Here is a 23,522-nt window from a genome sequence, read left to right as displayed (position 1 = left end):
TTCCTAATATTTTAAAGTCGTAGTTTCTCATAAACAATACACCCCCCCTTGATTTGTCAGTTGTCTTTCAGCTTATGTTTTCATTTTCAACATATGAATATTTAAAGTGTTTATGTTGTCAGATGTATTTAACCTATTCTATATAATTTTAGAAGGGTCTTCTACACCCTTAAGACTTTAAAATATATTCACTCATGTTTTTAATACTTTTTATTCCATTTGTAATATTGAAACATCTGATTAATCTCAAATTTTTCTGATGTAAGAAATAAGGTATAGAGTCATATTTATTTACTGTTGTTGTTTTTTCCTGAGGGTCAGCTAGCTTTTCCAATATAAGTTTAACTGAGCTTCAATTTAAGGTGATCATGACGAAGAGCCATAGGCAAGAGCAAACTAGTAGAGACGTGTGCAGCCAATGGAGAGACGTGGCATTAGGTCTTAGCTACCTGAATAATCTTCGACAAATCCTCTAACACACCTGAGCCTCATATTCCTTATTTTTAAAAGTTAGGTGCTGGAATAGATGATTTCTAAAGATATTCACTGCTCCAATTCAATTAATGCTTTTGTTTTTCGTAATCTATAAGTTGAGAGAATATCTGAAAAGAAAAGCTATAATGTGTCTTAAAAATTGTATTTGCTTAGATTCACTTGTAATTGTCCATTTTTTAAAATAATTGCTTTTTAAAAAATATATTTTTATTGATTTCAGAGAGGAAGGGAGAGGGGGAGAGAGATAGAAACATCAATGATGACAGAAAATCATTGATCAGTTGCCTCCTACACATTCCCCTACTGGGGATCGAGCCCACTACCCCGGCATATACCCTGACTTGGAATTGAACTGTGACCTCCTGGCTCATAGGTCAAAGCTCAACTACTGAGCCATACCAGCCAGACATAAAATACCTGCTTTATTCACCAAGAACACATCTGTCTCATTTTGTTCCAGTCTTCCATGTGCATGTCCAGGGGACCTGGACAGGATATGCTCGACAGCACACAAATTATAGGACGGATCCTATATCAGAGAGCTACGGTAAGCCATGTGCCCACTCTTTGATCTTCATTTAAAAATAGAGGCCTGATACATGAAATTTGTGCAAGGGGCTCAGCCCTCACAGCCCTGGCTTCATCCGCAAGGTCGTCCGGACGGTTGGTCGTCTGAAAGGTCACCTGGACGGTCGTTCTGCTGTTTGGTCTCATTAGCATATTAGCTCTTTATTATCTAGGATTGTTCTTGAAGATCTGCTGACATTGTTCTTTAGGAAGTCCCTAACTGTGAGGAAGACAAGAGCTCAAGCAGCACCAAGGGGTCTGGAAAGCTAGCTGTTGCTGCAGGTGCAGTTGGGAAGGTTTCTTCCACAAGCCACACAGGAATCTCTCTCTGACTGCCTGGTCCAACCACTTACAGGAAGTACATTTTACTTCTGCCAGAGGGCTGGCTTCGGGCAGTGGGATGATAGCTAGATTGTAAGGTTTTCAATTAGCAGGGTATATATGACCAGACTGTTTCAGAGGCTCGGAAATCTCTCAGGGATTTGCCTGCCAAATCATTTAGCCATTTCTTTTTCAAAATCTTTATTGTTGAAACTATTACAGATGTCCTCCTTTTTTCCTCCCATTGTCTCCCTCCATATGGTTCCCGCCCCACCCCAGGCCTTCACCAACCTATTGTCTGTGTGCACAGATGATGCATATATGCACATAAAATCTTTGGTTAATCTCTTCTTGCCCCCCTCCTTCCCTCTGAGATTCATCAGTCTGTTTCATGTTTCCATGCTTCTGATGCTATTTTATTCATCAGGTTATTTTGTTCATTAGATTTCTTGTTTATTTTTAGATTCAATTGTTGATAGATACATATTTATTTTATTATTCATATTTCTAATCCCTTCTTCTTCTCCTCCTCCTCCTCCTCCTCCTCCTCCTCCTCCTCCTCCTCCTCCTCCTCCTCCTCCTCCTCCTCCTCCTTCTTCTTCTTCTTCTTCTTCTTCTTCTTCTTCTTCTTCTTCTTCTTCTTCTTCTTCTTCTTCTTCTTCTTCCTCTTCTTAAAGAATACCCTTCAACATTTCATGTAATACTGGTTTAATAGTGATGCATTTCTTAACTTTTCCTTCTGTGACAACGCAAAGCTGAGCCCCACAACTCGCTGCTCTCACAATTTGGATTCAAATAAGTTCTAGTCTTCTTTGATATGGCAAAGATCATCCATCTTATCTTTTCTTAACTTTTTTTTTTTTTTTTTTATGAGGAGAGAACCTGGTCTCCAGCGAGATTACTATGATTTGCTCTACTCTCTTCCCTCTTCTAAATTTGATCTTTCCTTTAGTCCCATATTATGTGTCAGCTTCAATGGAGACAGATTTCTGACCAAAAAGACGGAGGATGAGCTGGAGAGCTGAGATATCTCAGATAATGAGAGTTAAGTCTCTTCCTTTTCATAGCTTACTTATACCTTTGTTGTACACACATGCGTGTGCGTGTGAGTGTAAGTAAATATTTTGTTCCAATGGTTCTAAAATGTTTCAGCAGCAATTAAGGAGGATCAAAAGCACCTTTAAAAACGCCAGACACTAGCAGCCCTATTTGCTGCAGTTTCTTTTTAATCACTGTGGTGTTATCAGTGGATTGCTCTAAATTAACAGATTCTATTTAGGGAGTGCATCTGACACAATTAGGTGTCAGAAATGTTGTTATCTTTCCGGGCCTGAGAGCCAGCGGGATTTGGCCCACATTCTGCATTCTCTTCTCAGCAAGGCACAACTTTCCTCCTCCCCAGGGAGGCAGCTGCCTCTGGGGTGACTCAGCTCCCAGCTCCCAGGTGGCAGTTGAAACTGGGATGGTGTGGAAATGAGTTAGGTCTCCTGCAAAGGGACTTGTACTGAAGCAGGATTTGCCTCTGTTGTCTGATACAGATCAGTAAAAACAAACATTTCTAATCATGCATTGACTCCCTTTTCCCATAAGATTGAAAAGCATTAGTTGACCACATTGGGGGGGCGGGGGTTGTGGTGGTGGTGGAGGGGGGAGATCATCAAAGAGGAGCCCGGTGTTAGGGGAGTTTATGCAGATGAAGTGGGGCCTGAAGTTTCCAAGCCGCCCTTTGGCATCTCCTCAAGCCAGCCCTTCCAGAGGACTCAAGGACTGAGGATGCCCGAGGATACACTCTTGTTCTGGTGAAGAAGTCACTCCTACTTCTCATCTTACATTTTCTTGACCGTCTTTCCAGTGAGATTGGGGCCTTTTGTGCCACATCCTGGATCACTACGGTTTTATCTTTGTGGGGAAAAGCACGGGTCAACCATCCAAGGCCTTTAGTCTTCAGGGAGGCAACAGGTTGGCAGAGAGATCACCTGGGTAGTGGCTACTGCTATGGACCCAGCAGAATAAAACTGGTCTGAGAGATCCTTCTCCAAATTGGTACTTACTGGATACAGGGATAGGGTTCATTTTAGCTTTCTGCTCTTAACAGTGAGCTTCTGTGGGTTTTCTAGGCGCTGTATGCCTTGGCTTCCCATGAGTTAACTGGACCACTGACTTCGGCTCATCAGTGGGTGAATATGACGGACGTCACCGTCTCACTCAATTCCACACACACGGTAAGTGTTGCTGAGTCACGCTGACGGTGCCACAAGGGTAAAGCTCAGGGGCTGATCTCATCGTTAGTGGAAGTTTAACTTCTGTTTCTTCTTTCCTTTTTTGTTCTAAAAATCTTTCCTTTAGGCAAAGACATGTAAACCAGCGCTGGGCTACAGTTTCGCAGCTGGCACAATCGATGGAGCTGGGGCCTTCAACTTCACGCAGGGTGAGTGAGGTGCAGACGAATGGGATCTGTGGCCCCAGCTTCTGGAGCTCTGGGGTGGTGTCCCCGAGGAGAGTTTACTTGTAGCCCATGCATTTACCATGTTTCTTTCTAAATTCAGGGGTGTGCGGGAACTCCAGGTTTGTACATGACAACCAGATTCCCCAGGGATGGGTGTCTTCGGTCACTCAGCTTTCCACGCATTCAAATAGAATCAGAGACAAATCCTCTTTGCATTTCAGTCTGTGGGTGAATAATTTCAAACTGTGCTTGGGCAGGGGGTTTGGGGGTGCAGAAGGGAGTTGTCATTGTACCTTCAACCACACGAGTCGGCTCTTCCAATTTGTTATCACTGCCTCTGTTCCTTATCCCTTTACTGAAGCCAAAATCCCTCAGGGCAATGGCCTTTAGGAGCCTAACGCATGTGGTCCCAGGTCCCCTTCCTGTGTGTATTTCCGGGACCTTCCTTCATTTATAACTGATTGTTTTAGGTTTTATAACTTGATCCTGATTTCGCTGTACTTATAGGCTTTGGTTTATGTACGTTGGATGCTCTTTTATTAGACCCACATATGTTTATAATTGTTATATTTTCCTAATGGATTATAGATTCTAAGTCGATAGGTTTTGTAGTTAACATAACTTTTCCCCAGATTATGGATTTTAGGCTAGGTGTTTGTTTTTTACTGATTGTGTGTGTGTGTGTGTGTGTGTAGATAAGTAAGTGGGGGTTCAAGGGAGGCCTTTTCAGGGACCCCAAGCCAAACAACTGGTACCTCAAATTGGAGGTGTCATTTTTAGTTTTTAAAATGGAAAATCTACAGTGAATTATATCATACTGTTTTTACTTGAAATGTGGAAGAAAAGGAGCAATAGAAACAAAACTTTAAGGATGCTGAGCAAAATATATTCTTTTATTCTATCAACCACACTGAAGATCTAATTAAATAATGGCTCCTATTTTAGGATGCACAGGAAATTTTGCTGCTTCTATTATTCAGACTGTCTTGGAATCATTAAATAACAATCTTAGTGAAATCTCTGAAACTCCTGAAAGCATTGTTGTACAACAGCTGTCAAAATGATGACATTTTCCCAGAGGATTGGAGTCATATTAATTAAAACATTCCTAACAGGGACAACAGTACCAGATCCATTTTGGGAAACTCTTCGGGATCAGCTCTTGGGCAGGCCATCTGATGAAATCAAAGAGTGTCATAAACCAAAGCCAGTCCTTATTCACACTGGAGAGGTAAAGCATTTTTTGTTATCACAGTGAAATTAGTATATTCCTTTTTAAAATTTATGAATTGTTGGATGTGAATGGTATACCTGTATTGGCATGGGAGGTCTTATTCAGATATTCCCACATCGAAATATTTCATGTCAAAAGTATGGATGCTGTGAGTCTAAAAAATAAGGGGTATGATTATTAAATATTGTAACTTTGAATTTATGATAAATAACTGGAACAATTAGAACACAGAAAAAGGAAGAATAAAAATAACAGGTGTCTTACTTAAGATTCATTATGTTACCTCCAGGACAGGAGTGCACACAGAATTCTCTGCAGAGAAGAGCATCTCAGTCCCTATAAAAAGGAACATGTCCATGTCTCCGTTTTCTCACACGTCAGGCAATGTTATTACCTAAAGCAACATTCTTTTCCTATTCCTTTGGAACATGGATTTTCACATTCTAAATGTCAAAGTGTGAAGTCAGTGTTTATAATATGAACTATTGATGTAGAAAACAATTTAAATAGAGTCCCCCCTCCCCCTAATATTCAATTAAAATTCTTCAGGAAGAAGAAAGAGAGGAAAGGGAAGGGATAGAGGGAAAGATTCTACACTCATTTGAGTACAGAAAAGGATAGATTTTCTTGGAGAAAATGTGGAAAGTAAGGCAACACTTGATAACTGAAAATTTGAAGTTCTTTTAGAGTAAGAAGTTATTAAGTGAAGCTATTCCACATGATGGAGTTACTTATTTGTTTTGTATGAGGAGAGTCACCAAGGTACTCTAGTAGGTCCTTGGTCATCGGTTACACATTGTGATTCCACAGTGACACATCCACCAGACATCATTGATGAGAAAATATGTCCAGGTTAATGGGGCATTGGCATTTGAGATTCACATGTTATGACTAGATAAAATATTTAATGTTATATCATAAATTAGAAATAAAATCTATGATGGCAGGAGACACCAAAAGCAGCTGGAAACATTTTGCATCCTTTAATAAAGAAACTTCTGTGATCATCACACGTCTCTTGATCATAGAAAGAATAATATTCCTAACACAATATTCATATTTTGGGTTCTTAGCTGTCCAAACCTCATCCCTGGCACCCAGATATTGTTGACGTTCAGATCATTACTCTTGGGTCCTTGGCCATAACTGCTATCCCTGGGGAGTTAACGTAAGTCCTTCTTTTTTATTTTGTAGTTAAAAAATGTAATTATTGTGGCCTGGCCAGGTGGTCCCATACTCCAAAATGTTTGGGTTCGATTCCCAGTCAGGGTACAGACCTAGGTTTTGGGTTTGATCCCTAGATGGGAAGCAACCGATTGATGTCTCTCTCTCTCTCTCTCTCTCTCTCTCTCTCTCTCTCTCTCTCTCTCTCTCTCTCTCTCTCTCAAAATTAATAAAAACATATCCTCCAGTGAGGGTTAAAAAGAGTTGCAACTTTTAAAAAGTCAGTTATTGTATATGTGTTTCTGTTGGAATCACTTATCATGGGCAGATAATTCTGTACTGACTCCTTTGAATCTCACTGCACTTATTTGGCATCACTGACAAATATTCCCACCCTCTGTTGGTGGAACCTTAGAAGAATAAACCTCTCCATGTTTGTTCCTAGTGTGCCACTTGAAGCAAACATAAAAATTTGAAAACGTATCGTTCCAAATTAAAATGATGTGAATTATGATGTCAGTAGAAAGACTTGAAATAATATTAAAACACAGACTCTTAAAGTAATTACTCTAGGTTTTAAAAGCATGAAAGAATGTTTTAAGTCTCCTCCTCACGCAGTCTTTCCCATCTTAGTAAGAGGCAAGTTTATAGCTTTCCTGTTGCTCAGGCCTAAATCTAGGAGTCATCCCTGAATTCTTTCTTTTTCATTTTCCCTCACTTTCTATCCTTCAGCAAATTCTGTATGTTCTTCCCAATACTTTCTATTACTGCCCTCCTCCCGCCCCTGCCCTAAGCGACCATTATTTCTCCTGCCTTGCCTTCTTGCTTCCTCCCTTTCTTCTCTAGAGTATTTTATCAACACCACAGCTGGAGGAAGCCCTTTAAAACACAAGTTAAACCATGTCCTGCTCAAAACCCTCCACTGGCTTCCCATTTCACCCGAGGTGAATCCTCGGACCCTTACAATAGCCTAAGGGCCCTATGTGATCTCCTCAGCAACCTCGTTGGTCTGATTTCATCAGACTCTCCCTTCTCTCCCCTGCTTCAGCCACTTGGGCTTCGTTGCAGTTCCCAGACTCATCGAGCATGCTCCTGTCTTAGCACTTTTGAACTTATGGTTCCTTCTCCCTGAAACACTTGCATTCCAGTAATCCCCATGGCCAACTCTTTTATTCCTTCAGTTCTCTGCTCAGAGCTCTAACAGAGATGCCAGTCCTGCTTATGCTATGTAACATTGTCTTCACCCACCACCGCCTCCACCACCACCACCGCCACATCACTACAGCATCAGCACCACCACCACCGCCTCCCCCACTATCACCTCCATCACCACCGACACATCACTACAGCATCAGCACCACCACCACCACCGCCTCCCCCACTACCACCTCCATCACCACCGCCACATCACTACAGCATCAGCACCACCACCACCGCCTCCCCAACTACCACCTCCATCACCACCGCCACATCACTACAGCATCAGCACCACCACCACCGCCTCCCCCACTATCACCTCCATCACCACCGCCACATCACTACAGCATCAGCACCACCACCACCACCGCCTCCCCCACTATCACCTCCATCACCACCGCCACATCACTACAGCATCAGCACCACCACCACCACCGCCTCCCCCACTACCACCTCCATCACCCCCGCCACATCACTACAGCATCAGCACCACCACCACCACCACCTCCCCCACTACCACCTCCATCACCACCACCACATCACTACAGCATCAGCACCACCACCACCACCGCCTCCCCCACTACCACCTCCATCACCACCGCCACATCACTACAGCATCAGCACCACCACCACCACCACCGCCTCCCCCACTACCACCTCCATCACCACCGCCACATCACTACAGCATCAGCACCACCATCACCACCGCCTCCCCCACTATCACCTCCATCACCACCGACACATCACTACAGCATCAGCACCACCACCACCACCGCCTCCCCCACTACCACCTCCATCACCACCGCCACATCACTACAGCATCAGCACCACCATCACCACCGCCTCCCCCACTATCACCTCCATCACCACCGCCACATCACTACAGCATCAGCACCACCACCACCACCACCGCCTCCCCCACCACCACCTCCACCACCACCGCCACATCACTACAGCATCAGCACCACCACCACCACCGCCTCCCCCACTATCACCTCCATCACCACCGCCACATCACTACAGCATCAGCACCACCATCACCACCACCGCCTCCCCCACTACCACCTCCATCACCACCGCCACATCACTACAGCATCAGCACCACCATCACCACCACAATGACACCACCATTCGCTTTCATTCTTTAACCTTCCTTATATTCTTCATAGCACTATTGTCTTCTCCCTTTTTAATTTGCTTATTGACCCTCTGTCCTCCCTAGAATGTTAGCTCCACATTGCTAATCCTTAGTATTTAGAAGTAGGCCTGGTATGTAGTAGGTGCTCAGAGTTTTATGAAGGATTAAGTTAATGAATAAAATGGTAAATTCTTTGTGGCAGGAAGGAACAATATACTCTCTACTTGCCTTAGCTCTTATTAACAAAGAATATAATCAAAACCTTTTGTTGAATCAATGCATGGAAAATGATTGTGATCTTTTGCTAGTGATATTTATTGATTCTTTTCCTCTCCTTCAAGTTATCTGTTTTCATTTTAGAATTTGTTTTGAAGATATGACAGCCAGGAAAAAGGCTCAACTTTAGTTTAGCTTTGTCATTGAGTTCCTACATACTTTACGATTGTGTAATGAGTCAGGGTAACTTTTTGTCTTTTACTACAAGTCATTTTGCATACTTTGCACATATTCTAAGTAGGAAAACACTTAGATAATTCTCTTTTCTTCACCCAGGACCATGTCTGGACGAAGATTTCGGGAGGCAATTAAAGCAGTAAGTTAAAAATAAAATAACATCTATGCATTTATATTTGGTGAAAAGAATTCTCTAGCCATATGATCTAATATCTTTTAAATTAATCTTTGCTAAAATAACTAGAGTTTTATACTTCTTGAAAGTAATGATTAGAGGTAAATATGAAATATTTGTGGTATAAGAATAAATTAAAAAATATAAGGGAACTATAGTCAGGTTAAAATATTTTATTGATATTTATGTATTAATAATTTAAAAATTAATAATGGTTTTATGGATTAAATGGTAAATAACCTGTGAGTATCTTAATATCTTAAAGTCTTATCTAAATAAAATCTAACACTAACTGAGAATTACGTATTTTATTTATATTCAAGAAGTATTGTAAATGGTTTTAAAATGACATAATCAGCAAATGCCTTATTACTTGGGCCTGGGAATAGCTACTATCATTAGCTAGTAACCTCCCATTATAATTTTATAGGAAATTGATAAAATATCTTTATTTTAGTAATAAGAAGATCCTACATCTTTAAATGCAACCATTAAGATGTTCACAGATCCATTGATTTGTCCAACTATAGTGCAGTTATACCTTTTATCCAGGACTCTCTGATACTTCTGCATTCTCAGGCAGTTTTGATCAGTAGGAAGAATATTGTTAAGAGAGACATCTTACACTAATGATTCATATGTGTGATTAAGTATAACTGGGATTATAATCAACTTTAAGATGAAGAGTAATTTAACTGGGCTCTACCTCTTTCCCCCTCCCAGGAGTTTGCAACTTATGGGATGCGGGATATGACTGTTGTTATTTCAGGTCTATGCAATGTATATACACATTACATTGCCACCTATGAAGAATACCAGGTAGGGTGAATCGTCTTTATCATTTAAGTGAAATATACCCTGGCCGAGACTATTGTATTAAATGCAGGTTTTCTTTCTGGATTTACATAATCATGTTTTTGAGAGATGACTTTGTTTTAGGACAGATAAGAGAATGATAAGCCAGAAGTTGTGTTTGGTAGTTCTAGATTGACCATTTACAAGTTCAAGTTAGAAATCTAGTCTCACTGACTTTCACTTTTCCTGAAATAAGTTATTTTGTCAGGAGCCTGGTGGTAAGTCTGGGTTGTGGCATGCAGCATTCCTAACTCTATCCCTAATGTTTCTGGTGCCTTACCCTTGTGTAGGACCTAGGAATACTCCCACTGCTGGTTACCATTTATTGAATGCACTAGCTAAACACCTTGCAAATGTGATCTTAACTAATCCTCATAATAAGCCCTGCAGCAAGATATTATTATATCCACTAGAGGCCTGATGCACGAAATTCGTGCAAGAGTAGGCCTTCCTTCCCCCAGGTGCCAGCACCAGCTTCCCTCTGGCACCCGGGACCCGGGCTTCCCTTGCAGTCTCGGCTTCATCTGGAAGGCCATCTGGTCTAATTAGCATATTATGCTTTTATTATTATAGATATTATAGATGGTATAGACTAAGCAACAGAGTCACAGAGAATTTAGGGGAGGCTGCTGGTTGGTGATGTTTCCTTGTTTACAAATAGTACAGAAAGTAGCCCAGCCCAAGTACTTTTTAACAATAGTAAAACATGAGAATAGTTTAGAGTCCAGCAACTAATGCTTTCTAATATATCTGCAATCCATAGCCAAGCATGTAGTCTACCTCTTGGCAAATGTTCAGTGATACCAGCCATGGAATCTGCATCAGGCCCTCTGTTGACTTTCTCAAAGGGCCCCACCTTCTAGGAAATCCTGTTGAATAAAGGTTCTTAATTGGGCTAAATTTGAATGGGAATACTTTTTCATTTACTCATTTTTATTTATTTATCTGTAACTATTTATTATTTAGCATTTCCACCAATTATGAATATAGATGACAAATGACAATAATATTAGCAGTGTCTCTGACTTTGTCACCAATAGGAACCACACGTATTTTTAATATCACACACCATTATTTAAGATCTGGGAATATCTTTTACTCTCATCCCTACTTTAAAACCACAGTAGTGATTAAATCTGTTGCTGAATCTTGTTGTTCAATAAAGAAGCGCAAACATTATCTATCACAAAATTGATTTATTAATGTATTTCAGTCTAATTAGTTGCCTTTGTCAACCATGCATTTTATTTTATGCATTTAGAAATATTAATCTGAGAGGGGTCCATAGGCCTCAGTAGATGATCAAAGGAGTTCATGGCACAAATACAAGCTTATCTCCTGGTTCAGGGACATGCTCCTGCAAAGATTGGTATTAATTAGTTCATTTATTTATTCACTCATTCATTCAACAGATATATGTTGAGACATGCAGTAGTAGCCACGATCTGGGTATAAAAATGAATAAGAATCTGCCCCTGTCCTCAGGATCACTAGAATTTATGGTCTAGTAAAAGAGAAGAAAGCGATGATTACATTTCTGTGAAAGGGATGCACAAAGTGTATGAGAGAGAGAGAGAGAGAGAGAGAGAGAGAGAGAGAGAGAGAGAGAGAGAGAAAGAAAGAGAAAGAGAGCACCCATCTAGACTAAGTATTTGAGCATGGGGACTGGCAGATTTTTTTGGAAGATGTAACATCTGTCTGAGTTCTTGAGAGTAAGGGCTAATTAGGCAAATAAAAGTTAGGGGAGGTGTTTCATAACGAGGGAGCTACATATGCAAAGGTCCAGAGGGGTTGACCTAGTACATTTAAGAGGCCATGATTAGTTGAGTTCCATGGACTAAGCATGATGAGCGTAGTGAGACAGGGGCTAGAGTGCCATGCAGGGGTTAGTGAAGAGTCTTTTATGCTGTGCTACAGAGCATTGCCTCAATAAGGAAGGTGTTGGGGGAACTGTAGTAGAACTCAAAGGAATGTTCTTATCAAATTTGTGACTTAGAACCGTCACGAGCATGGCAGTGCAGAACATGAATCCAAAGGGCAAGTGTGGAGACAGAACTGATTAAGAAGCTGTAGTAATTGGGGTGAGAGGTAAGCGTTTGGCCAAGGTAAAAGCAGTAGAGACAGAGGAAAATGAAAGGAGTCAAGAGATTTTAAGGAATGAGGACTTGGAGACTCATAGGAGGTGGGATGGGGGAGAGAGGAACCTGATGATGGCCAGCTGGTCCTGGCACGGGAGACAGGAAGGCTGGCCTTCACTGAGATGAAGAACATCGCAGGGAAAGCTGGTGTATTTGGAGTGAGGAGTTCCATTTGAGGTCTGATGAATTTGAGGATCCTGGAAAACAACCAAAGGCTTGGAGCTCAGGCAAAAGGAGATGTATTTGGTTCTATTTTATAGCTCTATGGTGGGTTAAAATTTTCTCCTGCTGTACTCTGTAGGGGAAAACATTTGTATTACAACTACTTAAAATAGACATAAGCGCAGGAGCTAGTACCTACATTCAGATTAAATGGACTGACAGGCCAAATGGCACAAGCCAGGAGGAGCCACTGCCTTTAGCAAATAGTTGATGGGAGCCATGTACTTTAGCTGGTAAATGAAAATGCCTCCTCCCCCTGCCTTTGTCATCATTAATCTTGAATTGTGCCAGTTTGAATGACACACGATGTCTGAGCACTACCCCTCCCTAAGTGTGACACCTCTGTAAGTGGATTGAAATAAGCAGAATGGTGTACAACACGGCCCTGCCTTTCCTGCAGGTTCAGCGGTATGAGGCAGCATCTACAATTTATGGACCACACACCCTGTCTGCTTACATCCAGCTCTACAGAGGCCTTGCTAAGGCCATTGCTACGGTAATCAAAAATTGTACGCGTGTCTGTCTCAGAGGTGGGGAGATACAGAGGGAAGCAAAATAAGAACTTTAGCTGTGAGTGTTCAGTTTTTAAAAAAAACCTTTATACACACACACACACACATACACATATGTATATGAGGTATTCCTAAGAAATGAAACAGAGAGTAAATTTGGATTTAGTAAATGCCTTTTGATGGTGGTAACTGCTATTGTATAATACCATAAGAGCCCCAGGAAGGTGTAAAACAATTATGACATAGCAAAGACAGTAAAGGCCTTTCAAAGCAAGAGCTTGAATATATTAAATTGAAACAAATGAAATTACTGTTTCTGTAGTTGAATACTGGCAATTTCCTATGCCGCCATCTAATTAATTGCTTACTATGTGTGTTTGAAGTTTCAATATGAGGTATTAGGATATAATTTTGATTATTGTTTCATTATAATCTTAATTTGAGCTTTGATACATTTTTTTCAAAGTAGAACTATTTTATTTTTCATCATAGAAGCTATAACTATTTGTAGATTATTCAGATTACATAGAAAAGTATAAACTTATAACCCATCCCTAGAGAAAACCACTGTTTAACTTTCATTGTTATCATAGGTCTATAGCTCTTCCTATGGAAATAGAGTCTTCAAATTTTATAGTGGTATTTAGGAAGAAAAGTGTGAATTATTTTGTGGAAATTTGTTTCACAGTTTTATGGTTATGTATCTAAGACTAGCTATATGATCTTGAAAAACTACTCCAAGCCTATATTCTCATGTGTAGTACAGGAGTGATAATAGATTATATATAGCTTGCTGTAAAAATTAAACATATAAAGTGATTATGAAAGTACATTAAAGCCATAGGGAGGCTATTTAAAATTTGAAGTTAACATTTTGATGACATTACTAAAGGTGGCAAATTTTGTGGAAAACACATTAAACCAGTCAGGATATAGGCTGGTCTTAACTTTTAAATTAAAAATACATTTATTATAGTCTTTAATCAGCACAGAGGAGGATTTAGAAAAAAACAAAACTTGGTACCGATTCTGGATAAGAGAGGCTAAACACTTTGTAAAAATTAAAAGACTAACTTCAGTGTCATGTTACGAAAGCTTATCATGTGTTAGACTCCTGTCCAAGGTCACACATTTAAAAACTGGTTCTCCTAGAATCTGAAGAGTGTAACGTGCTTCCAAGCTTCCACTGTGGTCACTGAACTGTGCTGCTTAGGGAAGTGAGAGTGTTGCCTATGACCAAAACTGTCTTCTAGTGACAGAAGTTTACCTTATGCACATCTAGGCTCACATTTTAGCAAGGGGTGCCCCTCACATTTTGTTAGCTAGGCTCTTGAAGGGAGAAAGAGAGAGAGAGAGAGGGAGGGAGGGAGGGAGGGAGGGCGGGAGGATAGATTTCTTTAATGAAGGCATTTCTGGGGATGGGGAACTTGGGAAAGAGTCTTTGTCTCTACGTTGTGCACTTCTTAAGCAAATGTTCTCTGTTCTAGGACACAGTGGCCAATCTGAGCAGAGGTCCAGAGCCTCCATTTTTCAAAGAACTGATAAAACCATTAATTCCTAATATTGTGGATAGAGCACCAATAGGCAAGAATTTTGGGGATGTCCTGCAGCCGTTGAATTCTAAATACAGAGTGGTAAGATTCACAAAGAGACCTTGGAATGCTTGAAGCCTGTGTTTGGGGGTGGGGAGTGGGGGGAAAGGTGTTGTTAATGGCACCGCCTGCCTCTAATGATGCCATAGATCATCAGCTGTTAAGCAACAATAATTTTGGTAATTGTTTTTATCTCTGTAGAGGCTCTGCAAACATGATAATGGGGAAATAATTATTTTTCAGGTGGTAATTATGCAAAATTGAATTTCTAAAATCCCAATTATTCTTTTCCTTCTTAAATGGATGGTTATGGAATCATTCTTTGGAGCTCAGAAAAGTTGTCTCTTAAATCAAGGTTAGGAAAAGCACATAGAAATGAATCAGGATTTTACCACTGCTATTTTGTATTAACTGTCCTTCAGTCCTATGTAATAAAACCCTAATATGCAAATCGACCTAACAGTGGAACGACTGGTCGCTATGACATGCACTGACTGCCAGGGGGCAGGCGCTCAATGTAGGGGGCAGCTCCTGCGTTGAGCATCTGCCCCCCTAGAGCGAGGCGACCAGTGGCAGTGGTGGTGATTGGGGGATGGGGACGGCCAGCAGGAGGCGCCAGGTCGCCAGCCAAGGTGGGTGCCAGCAGGGCCCCTCAATCACCCTGCCAGCCGGTCGCCCCACTGATCGGCCTTGATCACCGGCCAGGCCTAGGGACCCTACCCTATATATTGGGAACAGTCTCTAGATTTAAAAATTAAAACCTGGCAAGGCTACTCTAACACGGAAAAAACAGGATGATGCAGCGATGACATGCATGGACTCTGGCTTGCACATTTTGTGGTCAGCCCTGATTCTGACACTTGTAACTGTGTGACAAAGCCAATTACTTAACTTGTCTCTGCTTCAGTTTTCCCACCCATAAGATGGGGAAAGTGGTACGACTGCCTCAGAAGGACCATGTTATGTACTACTTTTTATAATCAGGGCAAAAAAATGTAGCTGCCCATACAACAACAAGATGCCTTTCACCTGTATGAAAAGTGTGGTCACTGGTGCATGCAGCGTCCCAGATTGCGAGAGGGATGTCTGACTGCCGGTTTAGGCTTGATTCCTGGGCCTACACCAGAAGTCAGACATACCCTGAGGGTGCAGGCTGGGCTGAGGGACTTTCTTCCCCCCCCTCCCCCCCCGCCCCCATGCAAGAATTTCATGCATCAGGCTTCTAGTATATAATGTTCTTCAACTTTGCTAAATTAAGTATTAGTTCTAATAGATTTTTTGGAGGGGCGGGGGTGAGGGTTGAGTCCTTAGAAATGTATACATATAATATCATGTTATCTATGGATAAAAACATGCTTAATTTTCTCTTTTGGATTTCTTTTCTGGATGCTTTTAATTTCCCTCCTTATTGCACTGGCTAGAATTTCCCAAGACAACTTTGAAACACTGGACTTCCTTGTCTTATTTCTAATACTTGGAAGGAAAGTGTTCAGTAATTAAGGGTAAATTTTTTTAGGCGAAGGGCATATACAAGTTTCCTTCTAGTCCTAGTTTATTGAGAGTTTTTTTTTGTGAAGAATGGTTATTGGATTTTTTCAGATGATTTTCTATGTCTACTGAAATGATGATGTGGTTTTTGTCTTTCATTCTATTAATATGGTGTATTGCATTAGTTGATTTTTAGATATTAAATAAATATTCGTTAGGTTTGGTATACATATTATTTAATTTGGTTTGGTAATATTTTGCTAAAAAGTTTTGTATTCATCTCCATGAGGGATATTTGCAGACTCTTTTCATGTGTGGTCTTTGTCTGCCTTTGGTATCAGGGTAACATTAATCTCTCCCTCCCTCCCTCCCTCCCTCCCTCCCTCCCTCCCTCCCTCCCTCCCTCCCTCCCTCCCTCCCTCTCCCCTTCCCTTTCCTCTGTGAAATCAATAAAAATATTTTAAAAATAAAAAAATACTTTTATTAGAGCTCATAAAATAAATTTTTATTTTCAGGGAGAAGTTGCTGAAGTTACATTTGTAGGTGCTAACCCAAAGAATTCAGCAGAAAATCGGGTAAGCACCAATGCTTCTTTTTATAAATTTAAATTCACCATTTAGCCTTTCATACACTTGACTATCCCTTTGGTTAACAACTGGAGGATTTTTTTATGTGGGGGGAATTTTTAGTGGGAACATGTAATGTGGAATTGAGTCTGGAAAATAAACATATAGAAAACATTTCGCTGGCTCTACTTAGGACCACATATAGCACCATGAAAAAGACATTGTCTCCTGAGAAGACGTAAATTTGAATAAAATCTCATTTATGTATTCCAATCTAAAAATTCAACTACATTTGGTAGAATAATCAAAGGCCCAAGAGTGAAGTGTTTCTTTGGCTCCCTCCACTCCCTCTGGCTCCTCTCCTCTTACACTGCTGCCTCTGGTCCGGCCTCTACTGTTGCGGATAATCGTGGATCTCTGAGTGGGGACACGCTCCTGGCTTGGAGCCCTGATCCATGCTCTTTACTTTATCTTGCATTGTCCATTTCCTGTTCTTTGCTACTGGTTATAATAAGATAGTTATTTATTAATCTTACAAAATGGCACATCTCTAATGTGAAAACAGATAGTATAAAAGTGCTTAAGATAGAATGTGAAAGGACCCCTCTATTCATAAACCTTTTTAGAGGTAATCACTGTTAATAATAGGTTACATATCATGTCATACCTTTTTGTTTTATCATACATATATATGATAAAGTGTATATATGTTATATGTCTATTAATAAAGTGAAGTAATTTTACTTCTCTGCAACTCCCTTACAGTGTTCTTGTAAGTACACAAGCAACAACCAGGCGCCTTCTAATGATAAAAATTCAAAGAATAAATAAATATAGAAGAAAAAGGGAATGGGTATATGAAAGTGACTTCAAGGTCAGACACTCTATTGATAAGCCATTCTTCCCAGGGCCCATTGTCACTTAGAAACCCAAATACCTTTCCTCCAAATGAGCCTTCCCACTTCTGTTCATTAAAATAGAATTATTATTATTGCCTTGATAACAATTGTGGCAATATGGCATTATCTAAAGGGCATTGGGAAAAAATGTTCTGCTGCTTTGGTAATTAACATATACCTATTTGAAATAAATTCTCTAGGGATTCAATCTGTGCCAGAGATTTACATGTTTATAACATTATTTTTCTGAGGAGGGCAAAGTGTTGTAGTAAAACTGCAGGAGTAGCTGTCACCTGATATCCTTAGGGTGGAGAAATGTTCTCATCATTATCGCCATGGAGAAGCAGAAGAGCAAAATGCTTTAAAGCACTGGAGTGAAAATAAAATTAATTCCTAAGAAGGCTCTGGGACTCGGTGTAAAACAGGTTCCAGTACCCTTTATTAGTAATAATCATCATATCCTCACCACTATTTATTGAATTCTTACTATTTGCATGTACTAGGCTAAGTGTTTTATGTACATCATCCCGTGAATCTATTTTAATCTTTGCTACTCTTCAACGAATTACATTTTATTATCCCTATTTTACTGAGGCCTAGAGAGATTAAGTAACTTTTATTAAATATTAACTAATTATGTAACTGGAAGAGATTAAGGTTAGGAGGTGGGGAAAGGATAGTCATATAATTCACATATGCAGTGGCCAAGACTTGTTCTCTGATTTGTACTCTAGACTTAGGAACTAGAGCCCACTCTGTTTTCTACCCCATCTAAAGCACTGCGCCTCCAACCCCACCCCCCTGCCCCATGTCCCTCTGCTCTAATTGGCAAAGAAGCTCTTTTTACAAGTAACCATGGTTATAAAAACTTCTTTATTGAATATAGTCCATCAGTTGATTAACTAGAAAATAATTTGAAATAATCCCCTGGCCCAGCTGTAAGTAAGTGATCCATTCAGCAGAAGTTGATTCGAATACCTGTAAATATCAGGTATCATGGGCTGTGATGGAGAAAGGTGGAGTAGATACAAGTCATGCCCTTAAGGACAACAATATAAGATTTTTTTTTTTTTTTGGTGGCAAAATGGAGATTTATGGCCTTTGTATCATTTAATTTGTTATATTATTCAAATCCGTGCTTTATCTGAAGCTGAATTCTTGGTCTGAAAGAAATGATTATAGCCATTTTACAATGGGAAAATAAAATTTGCTTATGATGAGATTTCTAGAAATCCATGACAAAATATAGGAATTTCTTTTAGCACCCCAGGACAGAGAGGATTTATGCATCCTTTTCAATTCTTTCACTGGGGAAGGCATATTTACTAATAATTCATATATCTGAAAAGATGAGGAGACCCTTTTTCCCTCCTAAATCTTGAGGTGACTAGGGAAACTCTTGGAATATGGGTCAATTAACCTGTCATGAAAAGGTTTGATTTATGCCTTTTTAAAATCTCAAGTTTTATTCTGTCTCTTCTCTGCCCTAATTACCAAAAATTTGCTAACAGCTCTGAAATTATGCTTTATTCAAATTTCTTTAAAAAGTCAGGGTCTTTTAATAGACTGAATAAATTAATATTCTACAGATATTGTGTCGAATGTTAAGAGGAACACAATAAGAATTTGGGTGAAATTCTAATACATTTTACTCAAGGTATTGCTAGGTTAGCACAAAGTCAACAAGGGGAGTATTCACAGACAGTGTCCTTCTGTGACTGTTCAGTGTCTGATCAATTATGTTAATTGCATTTCAGACCCATCAGACTTTCCTCACTGTGGAGAAATATGAGGACGCTTCAGCGACATGGCAGGTAGTGCATAATGATGCCTCCTGGGAGACTCGGTGAGCATGTCTATTGAATATTTTGTCTTTCAGGTCTTGAAAACAGTTGGTTAGTAATGTAGGGAAGACAAATGGGAAGACTGGCTCAATACATGATATTAATGATAGCAAATTCCCAAGGAGCTGTCCGGCCATATTTAGTTGATTTATTAGACCTCATTTCGATTCTGTTTTTCTACAAAACGGTAGTGTGTGCCTCTGGAAGATTAGGTGCTAATGAGGTTATGGCCTCCATTCTTACAAACATCTGTTAATTTTTTTTCCATAGTCAAAGACATTACTCCTAAAAGCTGTCTAGCCTTCTTGCAAATTGGTTGAAAAGGGGTGCTAGGTGAAGGTGATGAGATAGCTCTGAAGAGCCTGGCATTCCTTCTGGAAAAAGAAAGAATGAGTCTATACCCAACAAATATGGTCCAGGATTCTTCATTTGAATTACCAAAACACAGGAGCTGAGTGTTTACATCACAAAGAATTATGCTCATGGTTTTCAAAAGATGCATTGCTGTGCCTTTTGTTACCAAATACCTGAGCTGACTAGATATTTTGAAGATTAAAAATGTGTCTAAAATAAGAAAATGTTTCTGTTCCCAATTTTTACAAATTTCACCACAGGGACAGTGGCATGGAAGTGGGGGACATTTTTGGCATTTTGTTTCTAATTCAGATCACCTTAAACTAAGTGATTATTTGCATGTTGGTTTGGTTCACATGGTTAACTGAAAATAGAGATTTGATAGCCATACCTAAATATGGGCATACCTTTTCCCTCTCATCTTTAGGACTCTAGGGTATAGGTGGCTTAAAAACAAGGAGTAAATACATATTTATTGTTAACATAAGGTTATACAGATAGTAAAAAAGGGCTGATTTATTTTCAAAAGCCCCAAATCAGAATAGCAGTCAACACTGAGACGATGTATAGCTCTCTGCTTTGTTCATCAGCAGCAGTTCAAGAGCACCAAGCTTATTACTGAGAAACAGAATGTTGAGTCCAGGGGATTTACTCTCTACTACATAACTAAGGATATCGGTCAGTTAGTGCATCCCCTCTCACTGTATCTAGAAGAGTATCTGAACCCCGTGTCCTGGTCTATAAGGACCAATGTGATTTGACTCCATCTGTTTCTGTCATCTCCACCACACCTCCACGGTTCACTCTGTCCTAATTCCACTGGCCTGCATCCTGCTCTGTGGCTGTACCAAGTTTTTTTTCTACTTCAGACACTTTGCACTCTGTCTCCTCTTCCTTTAAACACGTGTGGGCTCCGTTTAAATGATACCTCCTTAGACATACCAGTCTTACTGATTTCACATATCAGTTTTAAGGTTATTTGTGGTTTACGTGCTTATTGACTTTCTTTTATCATTGAGAAACACAGAAACTTTGGACCATGTCTGTCTTGCTCACTACTGTGTCCTCAGAATAGAGTCCGGCACATATGCCATTAGAAGTGTCAGTTACAGCAGAGGATGACAAGGGCTAAAAGATGCTATGGCAGTTCTAAAGCAGGAGACATCCATGTTCTGAATATCAGATAAGCCTTTCTGGGATGGCTAGAGTTTAGGTCATGAGAAAGATGGAACAAGCAAAGGTATTTCTACAAATGGCTGTTCCTTACAAGTCCTTCTCTAGGCAGTAAGTATTTATCTCTGTTCTGTTCATTGCTATACTCTGAATATCTAGACTAGTGCCTTGTTCATATTCATTTAATGAGTAATCATATGTTTTTCTCACCACACATTTTTAAAGAATAAAATTGGATTTGTTTGTTTGTTTCCTACCAACAGTTTCTATTGGCACAAGGGATTACTGGGTCATAGCAATGCAACGATACAATGGCATATTCCAGATACTGCCAAGCCTGGGATCTACAGAATAAGATACTTTGGACACAATCGGAAGCAGGACTTTCTCAAGCCCGCTGTCATACTTTCATTTGAAAGTACTTCCTCCGATTTTGAAGTTGTAACTACTTAGTGAAAAGTTGACACCGCATTTAAAGTTTTGCTCTGTATAAATTACGTCACTGATTTCATATGAATGTAAACTATTCTGATGACTTCTATAGTTGTCCCAGTTTGGAGTTTACTGCTAATGGGACAGAGGTGTGTGTGTGTGTGTGTGTGTGTGTGTGTGTGTGTGTGTGTGTGTGTGTGTGTGTGTGTGTGATATGTATGTGTTCCTTTTACCTTGGTCTAGCAATTTTTACCTCATGGTCTACAGCATGATTTCCCTTGGGAACTTGTGGCTGTTTAAAGCAACAGCTCTCCCTCTATAAAGCCTCGGAAATGCTAGTAAGAGTGGTTGAAGACGTGTGAACAAAGTTTAAACTATTTATTTATAGAGCTGTTGAATGTTAGCACTGGAAAAGTGTAGAGAGGTCACCTAGTTTGACCCTTCATTTTGCAGAGGGGAAAAATAAAATTTTATGGATTTAAGATTAGCATAAAGCTACCCGACCTTTCCCATCAGTCACATTTAAAGAATAGCATATAAATATCGACGATAAACACCATAAATATATAAGCCCAACTAGAGAAAGTAGCATGAAAACTAGCATGCCAGTGTTTCTGTATTGAGCACAGCCTCTCAGAGCAGTCACTCTGGGGTTGATGTGCCCAATCCAGATTTATCGTTGATGCACAAATCATTTCTGGAATTGCCTTCAGAGCCCACTTACAGAAAGTGAGACTTGTAATATTTGGATTATGCCTTGTGTTGCCCTAAGTGCCCTTATCCCACTAAATTGTATCTCTTATTCCCAAGACTTGTTCGCGGTGAGTTTTGACCGTTCTCACTTATCAAATTTACCCCCAAACCACAAAGCTTTGCTTTTACTGTAGATATTAACATGAAAGTGATATTAACTTAGAAGGGAGTCCTCAAAGGGGAGGCTTTAAATTCATGTTCTTCTATCGCTCACTCACTCACTCACTCACTCACTCACTCACTCACTCAGTATGGACCCATTCAATCATAACATATTTATTAAGACCTGTTCTCATACTCAGCATTGCACAAGTATCTGGTACAATGACAGCTGGTGAGCTCAATTCGTGAGACCATATTTTGGGTGAATGTATAATTATCAAAAGGTGACTATTTTGTAGGAGAAAATAATCAATTTAAAATATAAATTCTGGGGAGGCATTTAAAAACCAGTAATCTTCAGGTATATCCTCCGTGTTGGGTACTCTAATTTTTTGAAAAAGAGGCTTCAGACCACTTGGAAAAAGCTGTTTTGAAGTTATGTTGGGGCATTACAAAATACCTAGCCTAATGTCCAAAAGAATGAGCTAATACAATCTGACATTGATGGCTGGAAAGTACTAATTGCATTTAAAGTTATCCAAGTTAACTAGTTGCCCCTAGGCTGTTAAATAAACTTCCAGAAACCAAATCATGTTTTGTGTGTGTATAAAAGATTCCACATTTTAGGGAAAAATCAGTATTTTAAAAACAAACTTTAAAGTTTGGAAAAAGAGTAATATTAATAATGATAATATTAACACCCATGTTTGTAGGACTTGAACATGCATTAGAGTGAACCCGGAACACTTTTTGATGAATCAGTCCTCTGCAGGCTGTTTCTATGGAAATGAACTGCTGGAGAATTAGCTAATCAGGATTTCAAATGTGTAGCACTCATTTTCCCTAATGACTTCCCAGTAACTAGTGAAGAAGTTCAGAGGCCTAAAAGAGCAGGTAATTCTGAAAGTAGTTGACCCCAGACAGATAAGTTATATTAGACTCATGATATGATTTTTAAAGGTATTTCTCATGACTCAGAAGCGTTTTTGAATGATTTTCTCCCTCCCTCCCCACCAACCCCAAGCTTCCCGTTGACGGTTTCCTCAGTTGGCCAGTGATTCCTGTTGTTTACTTGCAACTGTGCCCAGGCGGCCTTGGCATTGCCTGTTGATGATCCTCTGGACGATCCTCCTGCACCCAGTCCTCTGTCCAGTGCTCTTGGCCCCAAACAGCCCACAGAAACCCGTTTTGTCACTAACGGCCATCTCTTCCAGCCCATGCAGTTCCCTTGCTGCAGTTTGTGTGTAAATGTAAGAACAGATACCTGCACTGCAGATACCACAGATTCATTGGAGCATAAAAGAACACCATCAAGAGGCTGATCTGGTCTGTTAATGTCAAAACATAGACTCAATCTGTGTCTGTGGCTACTGCTCCCTGGAGCCAAACCATGTGGAGAAAA

At 40.1% G+C, this 23,522-nt stretch overlaps 1 protein-coding gene across 2 annotated transcripts in view; it reads left to right on the top strand.

The window, feature by feature from the left end:
* The window catches only part of ASAH2 (N-acylsphingosine amidohydrolase 2), a 57,604-nt gene extending 36,278 nt beyond the window's left edge, over positions 1-21,326 (top strand). Inside the window, exons 10-21 of one of the 2 annotated variants that reach the window (XM_054729219.1) lie at positions 956-1,042; positions 3,501-3,605; positions 3,730-3,811; positions 4,945-5,060; positions 6,137-6,231; positions 9,115-9,154; positions 9,914-10,009; positions 12,806-12,901; positions 14,405-14,551; positions 16,513-16,572; positions 19,220-19,308; positions 21,097-21,326. In XM_054729219.1, coding sequence (XP_054585194.1) covers positions 956-1,042; positions 3,501-3,605; positions 3,730-3,811; positions 4,945-5,060; positions 6,137-6,231; positions 9,115-9,154; positions 9,914-10,009; positions 12,806-12,901; positions 14,405-14,551; positions 16,513-16,572; positions 19,220-19,308; positions 21,097-21,286 — 1,203 coding nt within the window. In that variant the 3' untranslated portion in view covers positions 21,287-21,326. Of the gene's footprint in view, positions 1-955; positions 1,043-3,500; positions 3,606-3,729; positions 3,812-4,944; positions 5,061-6,136; positions 6,232-9,114; positions 9,155-9,913; positions 10,010-12,805; positions 12,902-14,404; positions 14,552-16,512; positions 16,573-19,219; positions 19,309-21,096 lie in introns of those variants that run through there. The other variant, XM_028127602.2, reaches the window with a different exon arrangement.
* The last annotated feature ends 2,196 nt before the right edge of the window (positions 21,327-23,522 follow it).

Source organism: Eptesicus fuscus, chromosome 17 (assembly GCF_027574615.1).
Source record: "Eptesicus fuscus isolate TK198812 chromosome 17, DD_ASM_mEF_20220401, whole genome shotgun sequence".
Lineage (NCBI taxonomy): Eukaryota > Metazoa > Chordata > Mammalia > Chiroptera > Vespertilionidae > Eptesicus > Eptesicus fuscus.
This window is presented reverse-complemented; position numbering and strand designations above follow the sequence as displayed.